General features: G+C 35.8%; 1 protein-coding gene across 1 annotated transcript in view; it reads right to left on the bottom strand.

Annotated features, from left to right (window-relative positions):
• The window catches only part of IFIH1 (interferon induced with helicase C domain 1), a 56149-nt gene that overhangs the window by 31203 nt on the left and 3297 nt on the right, over nt 1-21649 (bottom strand). The window contains exons 2-3 of the mRNA XM_043894390.1: nt 17353-17521; nt 11584-11724 (exon numbers count right to left, since the gene is read on the bottom strand). Coding sequence (XP_043750325.1) covers nt 11584-11724; nt 17353-17521 — 310 coding nt within the window. The remainder of the gene's footprint in view (nt 1-11583; nt 11725-17352; nt 17522-21649) is intronic.

Here is a 21649-nt window from a genome sequence, read left to right as displayed (position 1 = left end):
GTAAAAATCACTCTTTTTAGGTGGTAAGTTTGATGAGTTTAACCTCAAAATTTGTCCTCAAACCCCTTCATTGTCACTTCCCTGCTGCTGTCCCCTAGCAATCACTGATTCGGTTTGTCCCTAGTGTTTTGTCTTTTTCAGAATGTCATATTAATGAATTGAGGCAGTAGGTAGCCTTTATGTTTGGCTTCATTAATTTAGAATAAGACCTTCAAGATGCATTGCATTCACATTGTTATTTATATCAGCAATTTGTTCCTTTTTATTGCCGACTACTATTCCATTGAGCATCTGTGAAGTGTGGCTGTGACATCTCCCTTCCAACTTGGATAAGCCTAGTGAGCTTGGGAAACGTAATGGAATTACAGCCAATACCAATTAAATATATGAGATAGCTTTCTTAAAAGTTAGAAGAAAGCAGATAAGAAATTTATAAAAAAAATTCTCAATGGACTTGCATACTGTTTAAGTATATTAGCACAACACAAATATACTCATGTGAAAATACTGTGCTTATCAGTTGTCATAGATTAGCTCTGAAACTCAGATTTGAGGAATCCCTTATGATCACACGGGAAAACCTGTATATCTCACTGAGAGATTTTAAATATGGCACTTTGCAATTCCCAGAGGTATGCCTTGTTAGGAGCTCAGAGGCGAGTGTGGGATAGAACTGTCAAGTAGAAGAGCGTTTTGGGCAGATGTACTGATGAAAGAGAATATGAGTTGTAAGGAAAAGGCAAGGTGTAAAATGAGGTGGGGAAAATGTCATCGCAAGGATAATTCTAGATCTAGAAAGATAAATCAAGATTTTTAAGGCAAAAAAAGTGAATTTTGACATTCATTTTACTTGTTTTAAATGTGGTATAGAGAACTGAAGACAATGCCAAAAACACTGAAAAATACTAACAAATATTATCTAAAATGAAACACTGTATCTTTAAGTTTTTCACTAAGAATAATCTAGATAAAAATTATACTTGATTTTCATTTCATTTTCTAATCACTAGCAGTTAAACCATTATCTTAAACTTACTCCATGTATATGTAAAGTCAGGATTTTCCCCAAGCTTTGTTGTAGCATATATAAGGTTTGAGAGAGCTGCTTAATGCAACATGCACAAATAATGTATGACTATTAAAGAAAAATACTACTAAAATAGGATATTATTAATTAAGTTCATTACCTGGATTATTTTGGTTCAGCAAACAAACCCACAATGTGTCAGAGGACACTGAACTCAGTGCTTATACAGACGTAAATGGTATTTTAAGCTCTCAGCATCCTCTGTGGTGGATACCTATTATCACCTCGGTTTCATAGGTGAGAAACCAAGTCTCAGAGAGGTTAAATGATTTATCTACATCACACAGCTAGAATGGAACAGAGCTGGGAATCTTATTTTTTGAATCCAAGTCTAATATTCCAGTGTTTTTTGCCCAATGCCAAGCATGCCGATGATCTGTTAAAAACTTTGTAAACAAGTGAACAATACTATATCCATAGAGTTAACTGGAACAAATTTTTTTTTTAAGCATACAAACATTTGCATTATAATGTCAATTTTTCTAACAATCTTGAAGTAGCTTATCTTGCCAGGGAAAAAAGTTAGAGATTATTTTATTGTGCTAACTAACATTTCTGATTTCATCCACAAACTTTCATTTACTTTATTTTTAAACATCCACACTGTCTTTTTAAAAAATTTTATATAGGAGTACAGGTGATTAAACATCCACACTAAGTTCTAAATATTCTCTGCACACAAATAAAAGAGGAACATTTCTATACTTCTTGGAGAAAATTAATTGCGGTAATTCTGCTAGACATCACAATTAAAATGAAAGTGAACACAGAGAGGTCTTTATCTTTGTCATTTTAAGGATATATAAATCTCCAGTTTTTCAACACAAAAATAATTTTGTTTCCTCAGCAGCAATTTCTTATGCATTTGATATATTTTTTCTTTCATAGAAACAGAAGTACTAAAGGAAATAACTCTAATAATTAAAGAAAATATTTTGTTCCTTGATAACATTGAGAATGCTTTCTCCAGAGATTTTCTTCATGCATTTACCTAAAAAAATCATGTAACACACACACACGCACACCAAAAAGTCAGATCAAAAAAGTGTTATATAATGAAAAAATTAAACCAACCTATTGAATTTATAAACCAAGAGTTCCTGCAGTTGATTATATAGGATTATCATGTGTCATTCTTTGTACTTTTCACAGTATCAATCTGGATTTATGTCCTAAAGACTAAAGTCATGTGTCTATGATTTTAAAATAGCTCAGATAAATAGTCAATTGGAGACTGGGCGTTCCCATGAAAAGAACATGTGCTGTGGAGTCAAACAAATTAGTCTCCAGATCTGAGCTCAGCCACTGCGAACAAGTAACTTACCCCTTTTTACCTTTTTAAAATATAGACAGCAATTTCTACTTTCTCCTTTATTGTGAGAATGATTCTGTTAGATCAAATAAATAAATCTTTAAGGGAAAGAAATCTTAAATTCTCATGAAGGGGCTGTTTACATGAGCTTTGAATATTACAGTTAGATTATATAACAAGTTTAATTAATTTTTAGATAGGTGTCAATTCCTTTAGGAAAAATATCAAAGGCAGCTATGAAATGGATTAGAATATGTTGGTAGTTTCTGTTTAAAGAAAAGCAGTTATTCCTATGAAACTGCTGGAATGAAGAAAAACAATATTCTGTTAAAAGATAGGGTTTTAGATAATAATTTTGTAAACAACACAATAAAGAACACCTTTTCTTATAATAATAGTGTCTAAGACCAGTCTATAAAACATGGGAGAAAAAAAAAAAAACTGTCTCATTTTACAATCACATCTTGAATAGTTTACTAATAAGGCAGAAATACTAACCTGAATCTGAGAAATTATATATTTAATATCCTACGGAACTTTAAATACTTTAAAATATTTTTATACCATTTAGAAGCCAAAAAAATTTTTTTTTTAAATATCAAATGAAAAAAAAGCCTCCTCCTTGAAGGCCTTTTTAGATCTATTTCAATGTAAAGTATGCCCTCTGCTGGAAAAATGCTATATTAACAATGAGCTGATAAATACATTGTTTATTCAACCTAAGAACTGAGCTTCATTAGGTAAAACACCAATTGGTGCTTACTTCCATCCCTACCAGGTGGCGTTCCTCCTAATTTCAGCTTAAAATACGTTTATAACTTCATAGAAGGTTCCTCCTTTCCTACCCCTTGCCTCAGCCTTTCCTTCTCTTTGCTGGAAAGTGGTTTTTGCATCGCATTAGGAAGGGGGCCAGAGCCTCAGAGCTACTGAGAAAGGGCACCAGCAAAACCTACCGTTCTCCTGAGAGGCAGTGCTTATAAAGTATGCAAATAGTCTGATTTCACTTGCCGGGTAATGGTATGTCTATTCTAGTTCTGACCTCTCGATGCATATTAGTTTCACTTCTTCAACTATCCCCTCCTTCCCTCTAGTTGCATAATCCCCAAAGTCTGGAACAGCAAAGATCATCCCAAAGCTTCACACGCATGTGTATGTATGTGCGCTCACGCAGGACTCAGGCTCGTTACAAGTGTGCTTACTGTCATACTACTAATAATACCAATCTCCTTTTCTTTTGAAATAACTATCTTTTCTGAAAGGAGATAGATGACTTTTATTTTCAGCTCTATGTATATGGATTTGTGCGTGCGTGTGCGCGCACACACACACACACTTACATTTTGGTCTGTCAGATTCTGCTCTCTGTGCCAGGGAACATGTGTTCCCGCAGAATGGAGAGAAGCCACCTCCACCCACCTTGCATATTCTCTCCTGGATCCAAGCTTCTAGGAAATGAGTTCCCCAAAGGAAAAAAAAAAATCTCCTAGAGCCACAGGCCCACATGGCTATCCACCGAGCGCCTCTGCTCCTGTTTATAGAATTCACTCTGCTGAAATGTTTCAGCCAGAATTAAATTAGAATTGTGTATATTGATGTTGGCTTAAATTGTGTCATCTATGCCCTTTAGCCTCTGGACTTGAGCCTTAAAGAGAAAGATAGTGATTCAAGTATAGGGTTGTAGGGATAGTCATACCCACGAGAGTGCCCCATTCATTCATTGCTTGTCAGTAACAGGTAAAAAGTCTGAGAGCAGACTCCGTTATGAGTGATAAGCTTAATGACCACATGGGAAGTAAGCCTTGGCAATGTAGAGTGTAGGAATGCTTGCAAGATAGATGGGAGGTTGGTAGGTACCCTTCAGGAAAAGTTATTCAAGTTACGTGGATCTGAGGAGTATGGAGAGAGGTGCATTTAAAGGTATCCTGGTAGGGACTTTCCTGGAGGTCTAGTGGTTAAGATGCTGCCTTCTAATGCAGAGGGTGAGGGTTTGATCCCTGGTTGGGGAGCTAAGATTCCACCTGCCTCGTGGCCAAAAAAACCAAAAACATAAAACATAAGCAATACTATAACAAATTCAATAAAGACTTTAAAGATGGTCATTCTTTAAAATGATAAATAAAGGTAAATCCTGGTAAATATTCAGTAGTAGCTTTTGGGGAGCAAAAAAAAAGGGACAATTTAAAAGTGCTTGCCACATTGATTTGACGACTTGATTTGTAAGTTCTATTTGATCTAATTTAATAAGACAAAGATCTAGTTCAAAAATAAAATAAAGTGCTTGCCAACATTGATGGTGTTCATATTCCCCACCATGGCTGATTTCAAGCTACCAGCATGATGTCACCCAGTGGAGCTGGGAAGAGATGTACATGCTGGGCTCCTGCAAGCCAGAAGGAACCCGTTCCAGCACCCTGATGGATAAATCTCTGTAACAAAACACTCTCCTACAAACACCATCTGAAATCATCACACATGCTTTGGGCTAATATTCCATAACTGTCCAAATGATAAACATTTAAGAGGGTTGTTTTTTTTTTTTTTTTTTGCCTCAGGACAAGTCTTTGTAAAAATCATAGTAAAAGAAACCTGTTAACTTTCATTGATCCTAGAAATCTTAGCACCCAGCCCCTCCTTCATAAATGCTCCTCTGGAATCCAACTGTTTCCCTACCCACATTTTCCACAGAATTTTGCTATGTTTATTATTAATACAATTGAATTTCCTTGTGTTTAATGTGTGGGAGCATGCTCAGCCACTCGGTCATGGCCGATTCTCTGCGATCCCATGGACTGTATAACCCACTGGACTCCTCTGCCCATGTGTTAATTATACCTGGATGAATTTTTATAGACTTTGTTTTTTTAGCAGCTTTAGGTGTGTAGCAAAATTGAGTAGAAGGTAGAGAGATTAGGTATAACCTCTTCCACTATCAATACCCCTAAAGCACATTTTGAGCTTGCTTTATACGTGCACTTTTGCTTATGCTATCCATACAATGGAAAGTGTCGGCTGCCACTTCTGTTTACAAATCCAACACAGGACCTTCAAAGCGCAGATGAACTGCCTTCCATTCCTCCTCTGTGCTAAGTCTTCCCAGGCTTCTCCTCTTATCCTTAACATATTCTCTTTTCCTAAAGACAGATTACTTACTGTCTGTGTTTAGGGGCACGAAACTTGTTTTCTTGAACTGGATTATAAACTCCCTGAGGGTGAGGACAGTACCCTAGTGCTTGGCCAGAACATATTCTCAGCTTCTAGTCCTATTCAAATAGAGAAGATAATGTCTAAAGATCAAATTAAAATCACATTTGTTGAAACTCTGCTGAAAAAACTTTAAGCTTGTAGTCATATAAAAATCATGAAAATAAATCCAACACGTATTAGCTGCACACAGAGAGGTTTCTTTCCATCAAAATACTTACATTCTCATTCCTGAGATACGAACAGTATTCCTCCTAGAACTATTATGCGATTGGGGGTCATATAACTAACCTAGATGTCTCTCGGTGGGTTTCAAATAAAACACAATCCTAGATTTTCTTTTAACAAACATAAAACAGCACTTGTAACAAACTCTCTCTCTCTAAGTCAAAATAATATTTGCCTCTTGGATTTCTGTACTAGTATTTCTAGTTCTCAATAATTAATATAACTAAATTTAGAAGAGATAGAGATGTAAAGGAGAGCTATCTAAATTCAGAGCAATTCCATAATAGTATGGGTGATCTCTCACAGTATTATTGAAGACTGCTGTATCAATTATCTTTCCCACTAAGCTCTCAAGTGCTATGTGGTATGTATTTCTAGAGATTCTAAAAATCTCTAAATTTCTAGAGGTTAGTACTATAGAACATTATTCTGGTCCGCAAGTGCAAGGATAAATTTTGTGGCATTTTTACAGAGATTACTATAGACCAAGTCTAAGATTGGACTTTGGTCTATAAAAAGGCAAAACAAAACAACAACAAAAAGAATGCTCTAACAGATTGGGCCAGAAAGAAGGAGGCTGTTTTATAAAGGTCAATTTTTAAACCCCTCCTACAGAACATGATCTATGCAAAATATATCCACAATATATTCCAAAGCATAATGTCACCGGATAAACCTAAGGAGTGGAACATATGGGGGAATATGAAAAAGAAGGTATTAAAGTCTGAAAACAAGCAGGTTGGTAAGCTCATTAGCTGGGGTGGAATTTTAAAATCCTCACGTGAACGAATATATAAATCAAAATATACACATGCACTCACAGTCATGCGCACCGTGTATTCACACATGGCACACTCATCCTGTTAGATTATAATCTTCCACCCGGGAACAGTGACATTCTGCTCTCTTTATAAATGTCAAAGCGCCCTCTGCTGTCCAATTTGCGGAACTTGCATTTTCTAGTTTCGTAACAGGGAAATCCAGCAAAGAATGGTAAAAGAAGTTTGGGGGATTCTCTGCGGAACTCTGCATAAAAGTGAGTTCATCCCAAATACAATAAGTTTTATTATTTAATTTTAAATCTCATTTGTTTGTTTTTATCTAATTATAACACTAATTTATAAATTAGGGCACTAATTTATAAAATAGTGTATTAAAAGGTCAAATAAGTAAAATAACCACTTGTTTGTTTTAACAAAGTTCACAGTAGAAATTAAAAATGACTGCATAACCAATTTTACCATAAGCCTATAAAATTAACATATACCAGATAACTGTATATTTTCTATAGTTAAATTATTTTTAATAGAAGAAAATGAATGTGGGCTTTGTGTCCCTCTGATATTTTCTAGGGACATGTGGTCCAGAGAAACATCAAAGTTTTCCAATAGTTTCTTGTTAGAAAATGACCAGTGACTTCAGAAAGCAGAACCATTACATCCAGCATTAAAATTTTATGAATAGTCTGAGAACTATTCAAATATCCTTTAGAAATTATTTTATTAGTGTGGGAAAAAAACAGATTATTGTATTAGCGTGGGTCTATCTTAATTATTAACCACTTTTTAAAGGGAAGCAGTTGAAAGGAGAAAGGAAGAAGAAATGCCAACCCCCGATGCAGAGGCATGACAAAAATGACTGTCCAGGGCTGCCCACTAGGGAATTCTGATCTATCACCCCCAGGTTGAAAGAGAGATGTGATTAAAATCAGTTTCACGGTGGGCCACTGTTACTAATGCTAGTGTGTATTACCTGACAGGAGTGTTAAGGAGTAAAAAAGGTTAAAAACAATATATAAAGAATCTTTGTCTTAAAACTATAAATATTTATCATTTGTAGCCACAAAAAATATTGTGCACTGAAAAAAATTATTTTAGAAATTGATTTGGAAATAAAACTTAGAGAAGTCTAATTTAAAATTAGAAATAATTCAAGCCACATTTTTTTCTTTTTGCATATGAAATTTCATATTTATAGAATGTGTGTAGCTTAAGTAATAAGTTTCTTTCAATGCTACCTTGGTAACTGTACTTGGAATCTTAACCTGATGTACTGAACTTCAAACTAAAGATTACACATTATCAATATCAGTAAGATGCACAAAATTGTGTAAATTGATATTATTGAATATTTTCAATATTGAATACTTTCATATTTATCCTGATTGTTAAGCTTGCCAAATAATAGCAACGTAGGCAAAATCCTTCTACAGTTAATTTTGCAACAAAAACTTCTGTCAAAAGAATTCCAATAACTTCTTTGTGGGTAATGATTCTTTAAAAGTCATTTACATCAGTAATTCTTAGTTCTGAAGAACAACAAGAAAAGGAACAAGTAACTGGGATGGTCTACATCTCTCAGGAGCAGGGTCAAGGCCTGAAGCAAAGGCATTATACTTTTGTTACCCATTCTTACTGTTCTGGAAAGGGTCAGCATGGATTGGATGAACCTGTTCCCAAGTCCACATAAGAAGTTCAGACAGCACAAGAACCTCAGAGCCTAGTAGCTGTTAAAGTCTTGAATGGCTGGAGTCCTCAGATTTGGTACAGCATGCTGTACATGTCCTCAGACTAGTATACACCTTAGCAGCCTGTACTGTTCTTCTACTGCACTTCATGAGCTACAGAGTGACTGCTGCCTGGCTGACATGCCCATCATTGAAAGCTCCACTGGGGCAGAAGCCACTTCTGTTTCGTTTCATCACAATATTTACAGTGCTGAACTGAACAGCGCATGCCTGGCACACAATAGGAGTTTAATAAAGATTTGTTAAAAGGAAGAAGTGAAAGAAGGGGAAGTGAAAGAAAGGGAGGGACGGGACCCCAAGAAGGAAAACAAACCCTTTCCTGTCCCTCAAGACCATTATTTTAAAATCCAGATTTTGTCACATGATGCAAATTTATGTTTTATATTAAATAGTAAGAAAACAGATTTTTTTCTTTTTTTAAAGATGCACCTTGCATGGCTGTGGAATCCTTGGTCCCTGACTAGGGATTGAACTCATGCCCTGCTGAAGTGGACTCTTGGAGTCCTAACCACGGGATCATCAGGGAAGTCCCAGAAAACAGATTAAAAAAAAAAAAGTTTTGCATTTAATTTTGTCCTTTCTGAGAGTCTGAATGTTTCACAGATACTGCAGGCTGACAAGATGCATTAGGCTGGCAAGTTTGATGCAAACCCTTCATTTGAGATGAAGATCGACTACCAGCCTCAGTCCTGGCTTTAATTCTTTCTAGTGTGAATTTAGAAAATAGCCAGTAACCCACAGAGATGTCAGGTAGCCTAACAAGGAAGTTTATTAAAATGTGAAAAATCCACATTCAGGTAGTAATTTTGGCATTCCCATACAATCATGATTTTTGAAAGAAAGCAGAGCTGCTGAAATTAAAAAAAAAAAGATCCTCTAGAATTCACGTGTGCTATGCTATTCTGTCCATTAAATTGTGGTCCAAGATCAGCAGTAGCAGCATCACCTGGGAGCAAGTGAAAAGGACAGAATCTGCATTTCAATAAGACCCCCCTCTTCCAGGTGACTCATAAGCACATTAATGCTTCAGAAGTATCCCACTAAAAAAACCCAACACCTTAAACAAACAAGGCTAAATTACAGGCAAGCTATAAAAAAACCTCGGTACTATTTATGACAAAGGATTGCTACCCTATATATTTAGCTAATTCACCTAAACCAGCAAGAAGCATATAAATGCCCTAAAAGAAAAATAGGCAATTAGCAACAGCAACAACAAAAAGAATGAACTTGTAAAGACGTTTTTCATTGGAAATTAAAAACTCAAATTCAGGTGTTAACATAGCAAATTGGTAAAGTTTAAAAACAGCATTGCCCACCCTTGTACAAGAGACTTCAGGACAGTAAGTATTCCCCTACACCGTTTGGTACAATTTCCTGGAGTAAAATATGGCATTAAATATGAAATGCCTTAAAACTGTAGAAATCATTTGATCCAGAAATTTCAATTATGTAATATGTCTTTAAGAATTAAACTGCGTAGGGAGTATATGTGAATTGAGAGTTTGGTGTTAGCAGACACAAACTATTACACAGAGAATGGATGAACAACGAGGCCCCACTCTACAGCACAAAGAACTACAGTCAATACCCTGTAATAAACAAACCATAAAGGAAAAGAATATGAAAAAGAATGTATATATATACATATATAACTGAATTACTTTGCTGTAAGCAGTTATTGAGACAACACTGTAAATCAATTATACTTCAATAAAGTAAATTTTAAAGAATAAAACATAAATTTAAAAAGAATTAAACTGAGATATAAATACAAAGAGAGTTATTGCAGCATTATTCATGATGTAGAAATTTGGAAACATCCTAAATGTTCAAAAGGTGGTTAATTAATTAAAAAGCATTCAATAGATGGACTTGTTATTCAATTGTTAAAAATCATGCTGTAGAAGAATATCTAATAAATATAGGAGAAATGCCATTGTATATAGACATCCAGGTATGTAAAAAAAATGAGAAGAACAAATACCCAAATATGAAGAGTAATGTATTCTATTGGGAAAGGAGGAGTGGTCTTTTTCTTTGTTCTCTGTTTTCCAAATTTCCTACCACACAGCTATATTACTTTTCTGAGTTGAAACAGCATATTTTGCAGTAGTGTGATAGAGTCAGCTTATACTGGCCCACAGGAACAACTGTTAAATTTTCTGGAATTTTGTGGAATTTTATTAATGTTAAGCACAAGCATCTTTACAAATTAAATGATATGGACTTACTAACTAAATTATATTAAAACAAAGGTAATGAATACTTAAAACTCATCACTTTCTAATCATTTTCATAGATTTTACAATCATCAGTGATGCTGAGGCTATTTAAGTCTATTGTCTCCATGTAATAGATGGCAAATAATGTACTGCACATCTATTCCCAACTTACTGTTCAGTGACATTATGTGGACGCTTGAAAGTAGCCATGGTGCGAGTATTTACACCATGAAGATGGCATATCCTGAACATCAGGGCTTTTTCTTTTCCCTACAGGGCCACTTGGTAAGCATTTATTAGTATACCACAGACTTCCAGCAACTATTTCTAGTGAAAAATGAACGTGGCCATTTGAGGGACAGAGGGGAAGGAGTGAAGGCGTCTCCTATTATGAGAAAAGTAGGGAGGGGAAACAGCTAAACTTGTTTCATTCTTCCAGGCCTGTTTCATATCAAAAGAGGTGGATATGGTAGTATCTAGTACCCAACACCAATTAGTTACTGAAATTCAAGCAAACTCCTGTTTAGCACCCTTTCATCTTCCTTTCTACAACCTTGGTTTTGGTTTCTACAACCCAGCCTAACCTTTCTGTGACACCCTAATCTGTGAAAAAGGGAAAAGGTAATACCTTCATTTAATTCTCAGAACTTCGGATGAGTCAAACTGATTCATGTATTTGAAAGTACTTTGAAAATCATGGGATGCACTTGTGATATTTATCATATGACAAGAACCATGGACATCTTTATAAAATAAAATTGGAACTCAGTGTGTTCATATTCATAACATATTAATATTGCATTAGCTTTAAAAGATTTTTAGCCACAAAGAGCAATAATTTTCATTTAATCTCCTCCAGAAATAGTATCTAAGTACAAATACAAAACCCCAAAGTCCAAGTTTCCTCCCTCTGTTTAATAGATCCTAATGTTATCAATGCAACAATTGATTTTTCCGGAAGTAGTTAATTAGTGCATGTAAAGTATGTGTGTGCGCCAGGTACCTGAAACTATAGAAGAATCTGCAAAAGACGATTCCAATGAACTATTCTCTATGTCCCAGACCTCCAAAGCTGGCTGATCCGCGGCTAAAAGGAGTGGCTCTTTGACTTCAAGACCATCTTCTTGTGATAAATTCTCAGACTCTGTGAACAAAAGTATTAGAAAGTAAATAATAGTGCCATGCAAGCTTTTATACAGTATACATAACTGTCATTGGTGTTTTGAAAACAAATAGGGGTTCCTAATAGAGATTAACCTGAATATACTTACATACTTTGAAATTCTAAACAGAATGCAGACTGCAATGAAATGCAAGTTTTTATACAATATAAAGGGCTGCTATTTTTATTTTGAAAACCAAGTGGGGTCTCTAGTAGAGATATGCCTAAATACACTTCAATGGTTTGACATTTTGAAAGGTCTGGAACATGTTTTTACATTCTGACACAGTATTTTTATTTTTAATATGAACACAGTGAGTAATTCTTTCGTGATGACTAAATTTTATCTAAAAAGCCGATACAATATTAAGTATTATGCTAATCATAAGTGTGATGATTTCCTGACCATCATCTTTAGGAAGTAAGCCACTTATTCAGTGATACAAAGTCACACATAAGACTGCATTAGTGAAAATGCAAATTTGGTGGTAGTTTTTCTTTAACTTGTGATCTTGCCATTTTTTTCTCTCACTGTGCATTCTACATGAGATGTACATATGCTTTAATGTCAGCCTACATTCATGTATTTTGAATTTCTGGAGATTTTTTAGAAATTTAATAAAATATTCTGATCATTCTTTTCTTTTTCCCTCTATTTCTTTCATCTGACCGTTTTCCCCTTCAACCAACATGCACTGAGTGTTTTTTTCCAAATGCTTTTGTGGGTTACAAAGAAAAATAAGAGTTTTGCCCTTCTGAAGTACAATCTGTCAGAGACTGATGCCATAAAGAAAATTTCCTAAAAGTATTATTTTTGATTAACCTATCTTAAAGAATAAGGAGAAAATATGTGCTGTGTATGGAGAATTTCCTGAAGACAACTGTTCTGACTTTGGAGTTTGTCTTTAGACAAGAAGATTTGATAATATTCATAGGTATATATTAAGCATATTTGGGGTTTATAATAATAATAGGCAATTTATTTTGTGCTTTACTAATGTTAAATCATTTAATCCTAAAAATAATCCCAATGGTAAGTAATGTTACTATCCCCATTTCACAGAGGAGTAAATTGAGGCATAGAGTGGGCAGGTACTTGGTGAAAGTCCCACATCCAGAGACATGAAGGAGCCAGAATTCAGTAAGTGTCAGGCTCCAGAGCCCAGTCTCCTGTATTAATCGGTGCAGGCCAGCTTGACAAAGCACCGTAGACCGAGTGGCTAAAGTAAAAAAAAAGTATTTTATCATATTTCTAGAAATTCGAAGTCTATGGTCAATGTGCCAGCATTTGGTCTCTGGTGAGAGTTTATTTCTGAGATTGCTTAGCATGACCTCCTCATGCATGGTGTCCTCACATGGTGGGGAAAGAGAGAGACAGAGACCTCATTTTTCTTCTTCTTCTAAGGCCTTGGGCCCATCAGACTGGGGCCTGCTCTGCTGACCTCATTTAACCTTGATTACCTCCTAAAGACAGACCTCCAGGTACAGTCACATAGGTGGCGGGGGCTTCAACCTCTGAATTTATGGGTTGAGGAGGGCACAATTCTGCCCACAGCAGCCCCTACCACATGAATAATCACAGCTAACTCTGTTCTGGGCACCAGGATTAGACTCCCCTAATAAGATGTACAGATCAGCAAACAATATTTAAATTCCTGAATCCCTGATTGGATTTTCCGAGGACATGAGAAGAAAGCCCTACTTGTTTGGAATGAGTTTGTCAGGAGTACCCTGACTGCTGGTAGGGGTAGTGAAAATGTAAGAATGCTGAATCCCAGATGGAGATTGTAAGTTCTATCCAACTTTTCAAAGAAGCATAGAGGACTTCCCTGGTTAAGTGGTTAAGAACCCGTGCTAATGCATGGGACATGGATTTGATTTCTGGGTCAGAAAGATCCCCTGAAGAAGGAACTGGCAGCTCACTCCAGTATTCTTGCCTGGAAAACCCAATGGAAAGAGGAGCCTGGCAGGCTACAGTCCATGAGGCCAAAAAGAGGCAGACACATAGCGACTCAACTGGAGCCAGGAAGATTCCACGTGCTACTGGGCAATCAAGCCTGCATACTGCAACTGCTTGAGCCCAGGAGCCCTGGAGCCTGTGCTCTGCAACAAAAGAAGCCACTGCAACGAGAAGCCCCCACTATACGCAACTAGAGAAAGTCCAGGCACAGCAACAAAGACCCAGTGCAGCCAAAAATACATTAATTAATTTAAAAACTTAAAAAAAACAGCTTAGAAACCCTAACCCTGCTCCCTGCCTTTGTAAGAGCCCACATATCTGGGGCAACATCTATCATCATCCACTTTGGTTGAAAGAAGGAAAGCCCCAAATTTAAGGGGATCCTGTCAGGACACCAGGGAGGGTGAAAAGAATGATAGACAATTAATTGGTTCCATGGGCCTTTATTCCTTTTATAAAGTGCTTGACCTCCGCCAGCCAATGTAAGTCCACAGGCAGGAGGAATTTGGATAAACTAGTCCCTAAGCCATTCTGAAATACACACTTAAAGACAATCATAGTCATGACATACAATAAGGAAAGTAAAGAGGAAGTTTTGTGAATATTAGACAGATGTATGTGATAAGGTGCATTATTACCCAGCTATTACACATGCAATCTTCACCTAGGATTGCTATTGTTCAAAGAATTAGAATTTGAAAAATCAAATAAGACTTCTAAAAAGGCACCAAAATATCTTAGAAAGAAATATGTTGTATGTAACTTGTTGCTCTGCCCCAACAACCACCCCTCCAAAAAAAGAAAGCAATGTAGCCAGACAATATGATACTTTTGAGCCAATCTTCTAGTTTTTTCCCCAAACTAGGACACAGCTGTAAGATGGGTAGTTACCCTCTACTTTGGAAGATGGATGTAACAAGGTCTTTTGTGATCTGCAAGGCTGCTCTTTCAAATATCCCTTGATACACTGAGACCAAAATTTCCCAGGGAACAAAAAAATCAAGACTAGCCATTTCAAAGTTCAAGTCTAGAATGTCGTCATGGATGGAAATGGTCCCATGTGGTCTTGAAAGGGAACTCATCATAAGGTGTGATCTGCACTGGAGTCTGGCTCATCCTTGAGGGATAAGGGAGACATTTGGCCCCATCATTGTTTGTAAATTTGACCTGAAGTCTCTTTAGAAGTAGCAGATTGGGGCTACTAGAGTTATGCTATAGAAATAATAGCTGGGTCATAATAAATAAATGCAAAAAAAAAGAGAACACAACTATAATCTTGATATTGCAAGCAAGTAGTACCATTGAGCTCCCTCCAGAGTACTAAAGCAAACTCAAGATGCTTCCTATTGAGAGGGAATTTTCCTTATACAATTAAACTTTGCTATGGAAATAGAAAAAATGACAGTAGGAACTGAGGGAATTGCTAGTGAACAAATCATGGAATTACTCCTGGCTTTTGAAAGCTGGATTGACCATCTTTGGCTGAATGAATCCCTTCAAATCCCTAAATGATATTCAGAGAGAAGGGGGAGTCTCTTGAGCTTTTCACTTTGTGGCCATTTCAAATTTATGACACCACACAGCATTTGTTTTGGGGTGAAACAAAAAGACTTTCCACAAACATGGATGGCACTTTACTTCCCATGGTTCACTTACACACAAGTTTATTAACATCAATTTTGTGATTCTTTAGGGCTTTTTAATATCACAGTAAAAATATTTCCCTATATATACACATAAATATGTAAACACTATTTTATACATATATATGCATACTATACATATATATACACACAGATATATATGTGCATATATATAGTGTGTATTTCTAACTACTGAGCAAAATTAAGCTATTTCATAAATAATACAACATAAAATCATAATATACTCTTTGGTCTAATAATTTGGTAATTATCTGTTTTTTCTTTTGTATAAGTAACTTAGAACACTGTTTCTTATTCCATTAGGAAGTATGGTGTATGGAAACAGGGACTGCATATGTCTCATTTAAGTCCATATCCCCAGCACCTGGAGCAGTGTCTGCTATATTGTTGGTACTCGTTACACATTGATTGAACGCCTAACTGAATAAAAGAAGTGAAGTAAGCTGGAAGAAGCACAAGCTGGAATCAAGATTGCCAGGAGAAATATCAATAACCTCAGATATGCAGATGACACCACCCTTATGACAGAAAGTGAAGAGGAACTAAAAAGCCTCTTGATGAAAGTGAAAGAGGAGAGTGAAAAAGTTGGCTTAAAGCTCAACATTCAGAAAACTAAGATCATGGCATCTGGTCCCATAACCTCATGGGAAATAGATGGGGAAACAGTGGAAACAGTGGCTGACTTTATTTTTTGGGCTCCAAAATGACTGCAGATGGTGATTGCAGCCATGAAATTAAAAGACGCTTACTCCTTGGAAGGAAAGTTATGACCAACCTAGATAGCATATTAAAAAGCAGAGACTTTACTTTGCCAACAAAGGTCCATCTGGTCAAGACTATGGTTTTTCCAGTGGTCATGTATGGATGTGAGAGTTGGACTGTGAGGAAAGCTGAGCACCAAAAAATTGATGCTTTTGAACTGTGGTGTTGGAGAAGACCCTTGAGAGTCCCTTGGACTGCAAGGAGATCCAACCAGTCCATCCTAAAGGAGATCAGTCCTGGGTGCTCATTGGAAGGACTGATGCTGAAGCTGAAACTCCAATACTTTGGCCACCTGATGCGAAGAGTTGACTCACTGGAAAAGACTATGATGCTGGGAAAGATTGGAGGCAAGAGGAGAAGGGGACGACAGAGGATGAGATGGCTAGATGGCATCATCGACTCAATGGGCATGAGTTTGAGTAAACTCCGGGAGTTGGTGATGGATAGGGAGGCCTGGCGTGCTGCGATTCATGGGGTCGTAAAGAGTTGGACACGACTAAGTGACTGAACTGAACTGACTGAAGCTTGAAATGATTACAATCCATTTAAATTATATATAATTGTGTATAAATTATAACAACTATATATTGGTAACGATATATTGCCAACTAAATTTTAATTTGTCTTTCATTTGATACTTCTTTAAAATATAGGATACATACTCTGTAAAGAAAAATAAGGTGGCAGTTAATACTATATTTACAAACAACATATGTGAAAGAGCTATGCTATTTGTATTATTATAATTGAACACTTTCAGAAACTCACAGAAAATAATATTGTGATACATTAGCAATTATAGACCTTTTATCAAATGTTTAATAAATTCCTCAAAGTATTATATGAATGTCGTGAAGACTTTGCAGCATAATTGTAATAACCACTAAAATATTTTCTTCCAATTTATTTGTCTAAGCAATGTTAAAAGGATCTTGATAAAAATCTCAGACAATCCCTTTGTTTCCAGAATAAGATGGAAAATGGAAAACATGCTGGACGAGGAGTCAGCTGCCAATATTCTAGCCTAGCTGGTTGAGTGTTGTGGTCTTTGGGAGGTTCATCTTTTCCCAGGCAGCAGTTTCCTCATTTGTAAAGAGAAGAAAACAGATCTGAAATTCTGATTCTAAGTATCCTTTTTTTTTTGGCACCATATCTATAGGCTTCATTAAACTCTCAATCACTAGGCAAAACACACAAAGTTGTCCTTTGCAGAATTAGCAATACCTGTATTGCCTTCATGGCCATTGGTGCCTGTTAACTCCCGGGCAAGCTCATCATTTCCCGTCTGCCTCAGAACAGTCAGAAATGTAGAAAACCAGTTTTCTTTCTGCACAATCCTTTTCAGTAGCTCTCTTACCCCTGCTTCATTTCCATTATTTTCTGCAGCAGAAACCTGTTTTAAGAGAAAAGTAGAATTAAAGAAGTCAAACATCTTATGAATACATTTAAACAGAAACTAACTGTTAGAAAAATTGAACCGTATGTGTAAAGGTTCATAATAAAACATTAAAGAAAACATCAATGCCACTTGCAAACGTTCTGGATTCTAGAGGGAGGAAATTCGCTGGGCCAATCCCCCTTTTAAATGTCCACCATTTTTTAAAGCTTTTGAGATATTCAAACCTGACATAGGAAGCAGATGTTTTACCTCTATCATTCTGAATAAGGGGTGCAAAAGAAGGTGTCTCTAATCTCTACTTACATTATGTCTATTTGCATCAATTTCCTTCTGTATATCTAGGGCTTGCTATTTCTTTTCAACTCACTGAGTCTATAAATAGGAAATCAAACATTTGTTATTCAACCTCTCTTTCTTGACTCTTACCATTATGGAGTAAGTAATCACCATCACAGCTTTATATTCTTTAATATTTGTGCTATTTATCATTACTATGATATTTTTTCTTAAATTTGTGTTTACTTACTACTATAAGAAATGTATTTCTATATATCTTTTTTAAAAATAGGGAAGAATTATTTGTATATCCATTCATTCCTATCTTAAGCCTTCATTTAATTTCTTTTATAGATTAATCTAGCAAATCTTTTAAAATGTGAATCATTTGTGTAATCATTATTATAATGAATCCCCCCAATTCTTAATATAGAGCCAAACATTTAGAGAAAAGATCACATTTAGACCAGAAAGAAATTAGGTAGAACACAATCAGTTTGCTGTGCCATTAGGCAAACCACTTCACCTCTCCAGACTTCAGTTTCTATATGTGTAAAATTAAGCAACGGAAATGAAATTTCAGGGTTTGTCTGTCCTAGTTGCAGGTTAGAATCACCTGAGAACTTTAGAAAATACTGATATCTGAGACCTGCCCCCAGAGATTCTCATTTGTCCATGTTGGGAAACCAGAAATTTTTTTCAAAAGCATCTCTTGATTCCAGCCAGCAGCTTAGCTAAGAAATAGTGACTGACATACTCTCAAAGGTCCTTCTCAACATTTATCCATCTTCTAGTACAATATGGACCTTTCAACTAGATTGTTTCCTGCAAATGTGCATATCTTCTAGTCCTATAAACATTCCCATAACCATCTAATACCAGGAATTTGCATTTTGGAACAATGCTTGGTACAAATTCAGTGTTAATTATTATTATAGGTAACCAGGAAAATTATCTATCTTTACAAATGTTTCACCAGCAGATACTACTTAGTACAAGATTATACTGCATATTTCTACCCAGTGGATATGTTCATTTCATTAGCTAATAGTTAATTATAAAGGTTTTGCATATATCAACCCAACAACTCTGAAGAAGATACCGACATTAACCCATTTTACAGATCAGAAATCCAGGGCTCAGAGAAGTCCAATTACCTCCCTAACACCATAAAGCTAGTAAATGGCAGTGGTAGAATTTGATCCCAGGCAACTGGCTTCAGAAGTTGAATGCTGCCTCCCTGAATTATAGCTGGTAATTGTCTCTAATTTTAAATTCATTTTTTGACAAGAAGTGGTTAAAATGACAATAAAATTTAAGCAATTTCTGCCTCACAGCATTTCTAAGCAGATTCTCGCTCATTTCCTACTTTTCTCTAATTTCATTAACTTTCTAGTGGAAATTCTTTGCCTTCTCAGGTGTTTGTAACATTTTTATTATTATCTACTAATTTAAGCAGTAGTCACTAAAGATGCTAAATGAGACTGGCTTGAGTAACTTCTTTTAACTCAACTATTCCATTTTTAATTATTTCAGCCTTTAATCAGCTTTGAACTCATTCCACAGAAGTAATCAGGAAGCATTTCTCTAAAATGAACAAGAGACGCACTGTAATAAATAGTTATATTTTTAAAAGCTAATATATCCACTAAATTTTCTTTGATTATTAATTAGTTATTTCTTTGAGTATACAGTGATTCGTATTTGTCAAGTTTGCTTTGTCCTTACTCAGTTCAGGAATTTGAGAAGTATTTTGCCATTATTTCCTACAAGTATTTTTATTATTTGAATGTGGAACTACATAAAATACCTGTGCAAGTTTAGCAGTGTCATCAAGGTTCTGAATTTTTAAGAAATCTTCCTAGTTTGGATGCTGGAAGGTATATAAATTTCCTTTAAAGCAGCCATTAAATTTTTAAAAATTAATCTGTTCTCCTAAAACATAGGAAAAAATAAGCTCCCAATACATACACTTGATCATTAAAATTCTTGGGAAGTGAATATTTACACTTGAGACTGAAACAGGACATATAATGATTCCCACTCATATATCTTCCCCACTTAATGTATTCTCTTGACTATGCAGTTAAAAATGTCTATGGATACATTATTAACTGATATATGGAGTGAAAATAAATATGAATTTGTGGGTAACACAGTTCAGTGATTTCTGAATTCTTTGATCTAGTTTTTTGTAACATACAATAGTAGGGAAAACAATGATATTTCTTTTAAACTTTGGATAGCCAACACAGTTGTAAAGTTCAATAAAAATGGTTTTTCTCCCTCAGAATAACCTCAGATATCTATTAAAAGTAATGGTGACTTTTTAACATAGCAGAACTAACCCTCAGTACCAGTAAATCAGGAAGCAAACTCACATTAAAAGCAAAGAATTTTAAAGAACAAGTTCTCTCCAAAAGCTAATGTCTTTCTGAATGAATAAGCACTGTCACACAGACATAACTAACTTCTTATTAGTCCTTTTTATTACTAAAAAAAATCTTATCCATCCTAACTTAGGTGGCAATACAATGAGCTGGAAGGAGACTGACCCCAATACTCAACTTCTTGTAAATAGAACTGGGTGGTTTCTAGCTGGACTGGTGATGCTATCTCTGATTCTTTGTATAAATGAAAGGTGTATAAAGTCTTCCAGGACTATAGATGTTTAATGCTTTGAACTGGACGGGGCTGAAATATGCAGTTTACCTAAGCTGTTAAGACACTACGGAAATGTTTATACGATCCAGAGTTCATGGCTGTCTAAGTCATGGATGTACTAAGGTGCCACTTAGCAGCCTGAATAGAAGCAGGTCAGTACAGGGGCACCCCGTTACTGTTAGGGATCATTCTATTATAATGTTCTATAAAGTCATTCTTGTATTTATTAATGAGTCTCCAGCATTTACAATGAAGGCAATGGCAACCCACTCCGGTACTCTTGCCTGGAAAATCCCATGGAAGGAGGAGTCTGGTGGGCTGCCATCTATGGGGTCGCACAGAGTCGGACACGACTGAAGTGACTTAGCAGCAGCAGCAGCATTTACAATAGTGCCTCACATATACTAGACATTTTTAACCTATTTGTTAGAAGAATGAACACAGATCAACACCGCATCATAAACTCCATGAAAGCACAGGCAGTATCTGTATTCGCCAATCTTTTCAGCACTAACTCGGTGTCTGGTGCAACATGCCACTCCATATTTTCAAATGGAATGAATGAATAATTAATCAATTAAATCAATTTATTTGGGTATCTGCTGGTCACAAAACTAAATCTAGGATCACTTTTAGAAGCACTTGTGTAAGAGGGACAGGGATTGGGTGGTGGAGGTGGAAATCCTAAACTAAAATACAGACCAAGTAGAAAATGTCAACTGGAAAACAGGAAAAGAAAAAAATAAAATATTTTGGGAATTCCCTGGTGGTCCAGTGGTTGGGACTCAGTACTCTTATTTCTGGGGCCCTGGGTTTAATCCTTGGTTAGCAAACTAAGATTCCACAAGTCATGTGGTGAAGCAAAAAAATTAATTAATTAATTATTTTTGGAAGTCCTAATTTCTTAGTTAAATGCTATTTTAAGATGTCAAAAAAGCAAACTTGGAGATCTTATATTTATTATCCAACCATTCCTCCTCCCCGCCCCCTTGATGCCTGGCAAAGCAATTCATTACACCAAGCATTTTCATTTTTTATTCTGGACAACTTCTTGGAAATTAATCCAATCAATTAATACTTATTAAGCACCAATATCATACTTAATTCTAACTAGGGCCTGGTTTCATCCTTAGATGAAAAACAGTTTCTTCCTCAACTCACAGTTGAATCCATGGAATTTAG

Source organism: Cervus elaphus, chromosome 33 (assembly GCF_910594005.1).
Source record: "Cervus elaphus chromosome 33, mCerEla1.1, whole genome shotgun sequence".
NCBI classification, from domain to species: Eukaryota; Metazoa; Chordata; class Mammalia; order Artiodactyla; family Cervidae; genus Cervus; species Cervus elaphus.
This window is presented reverse-complemented; position numbering and strand designations above follow the sequence as displayed.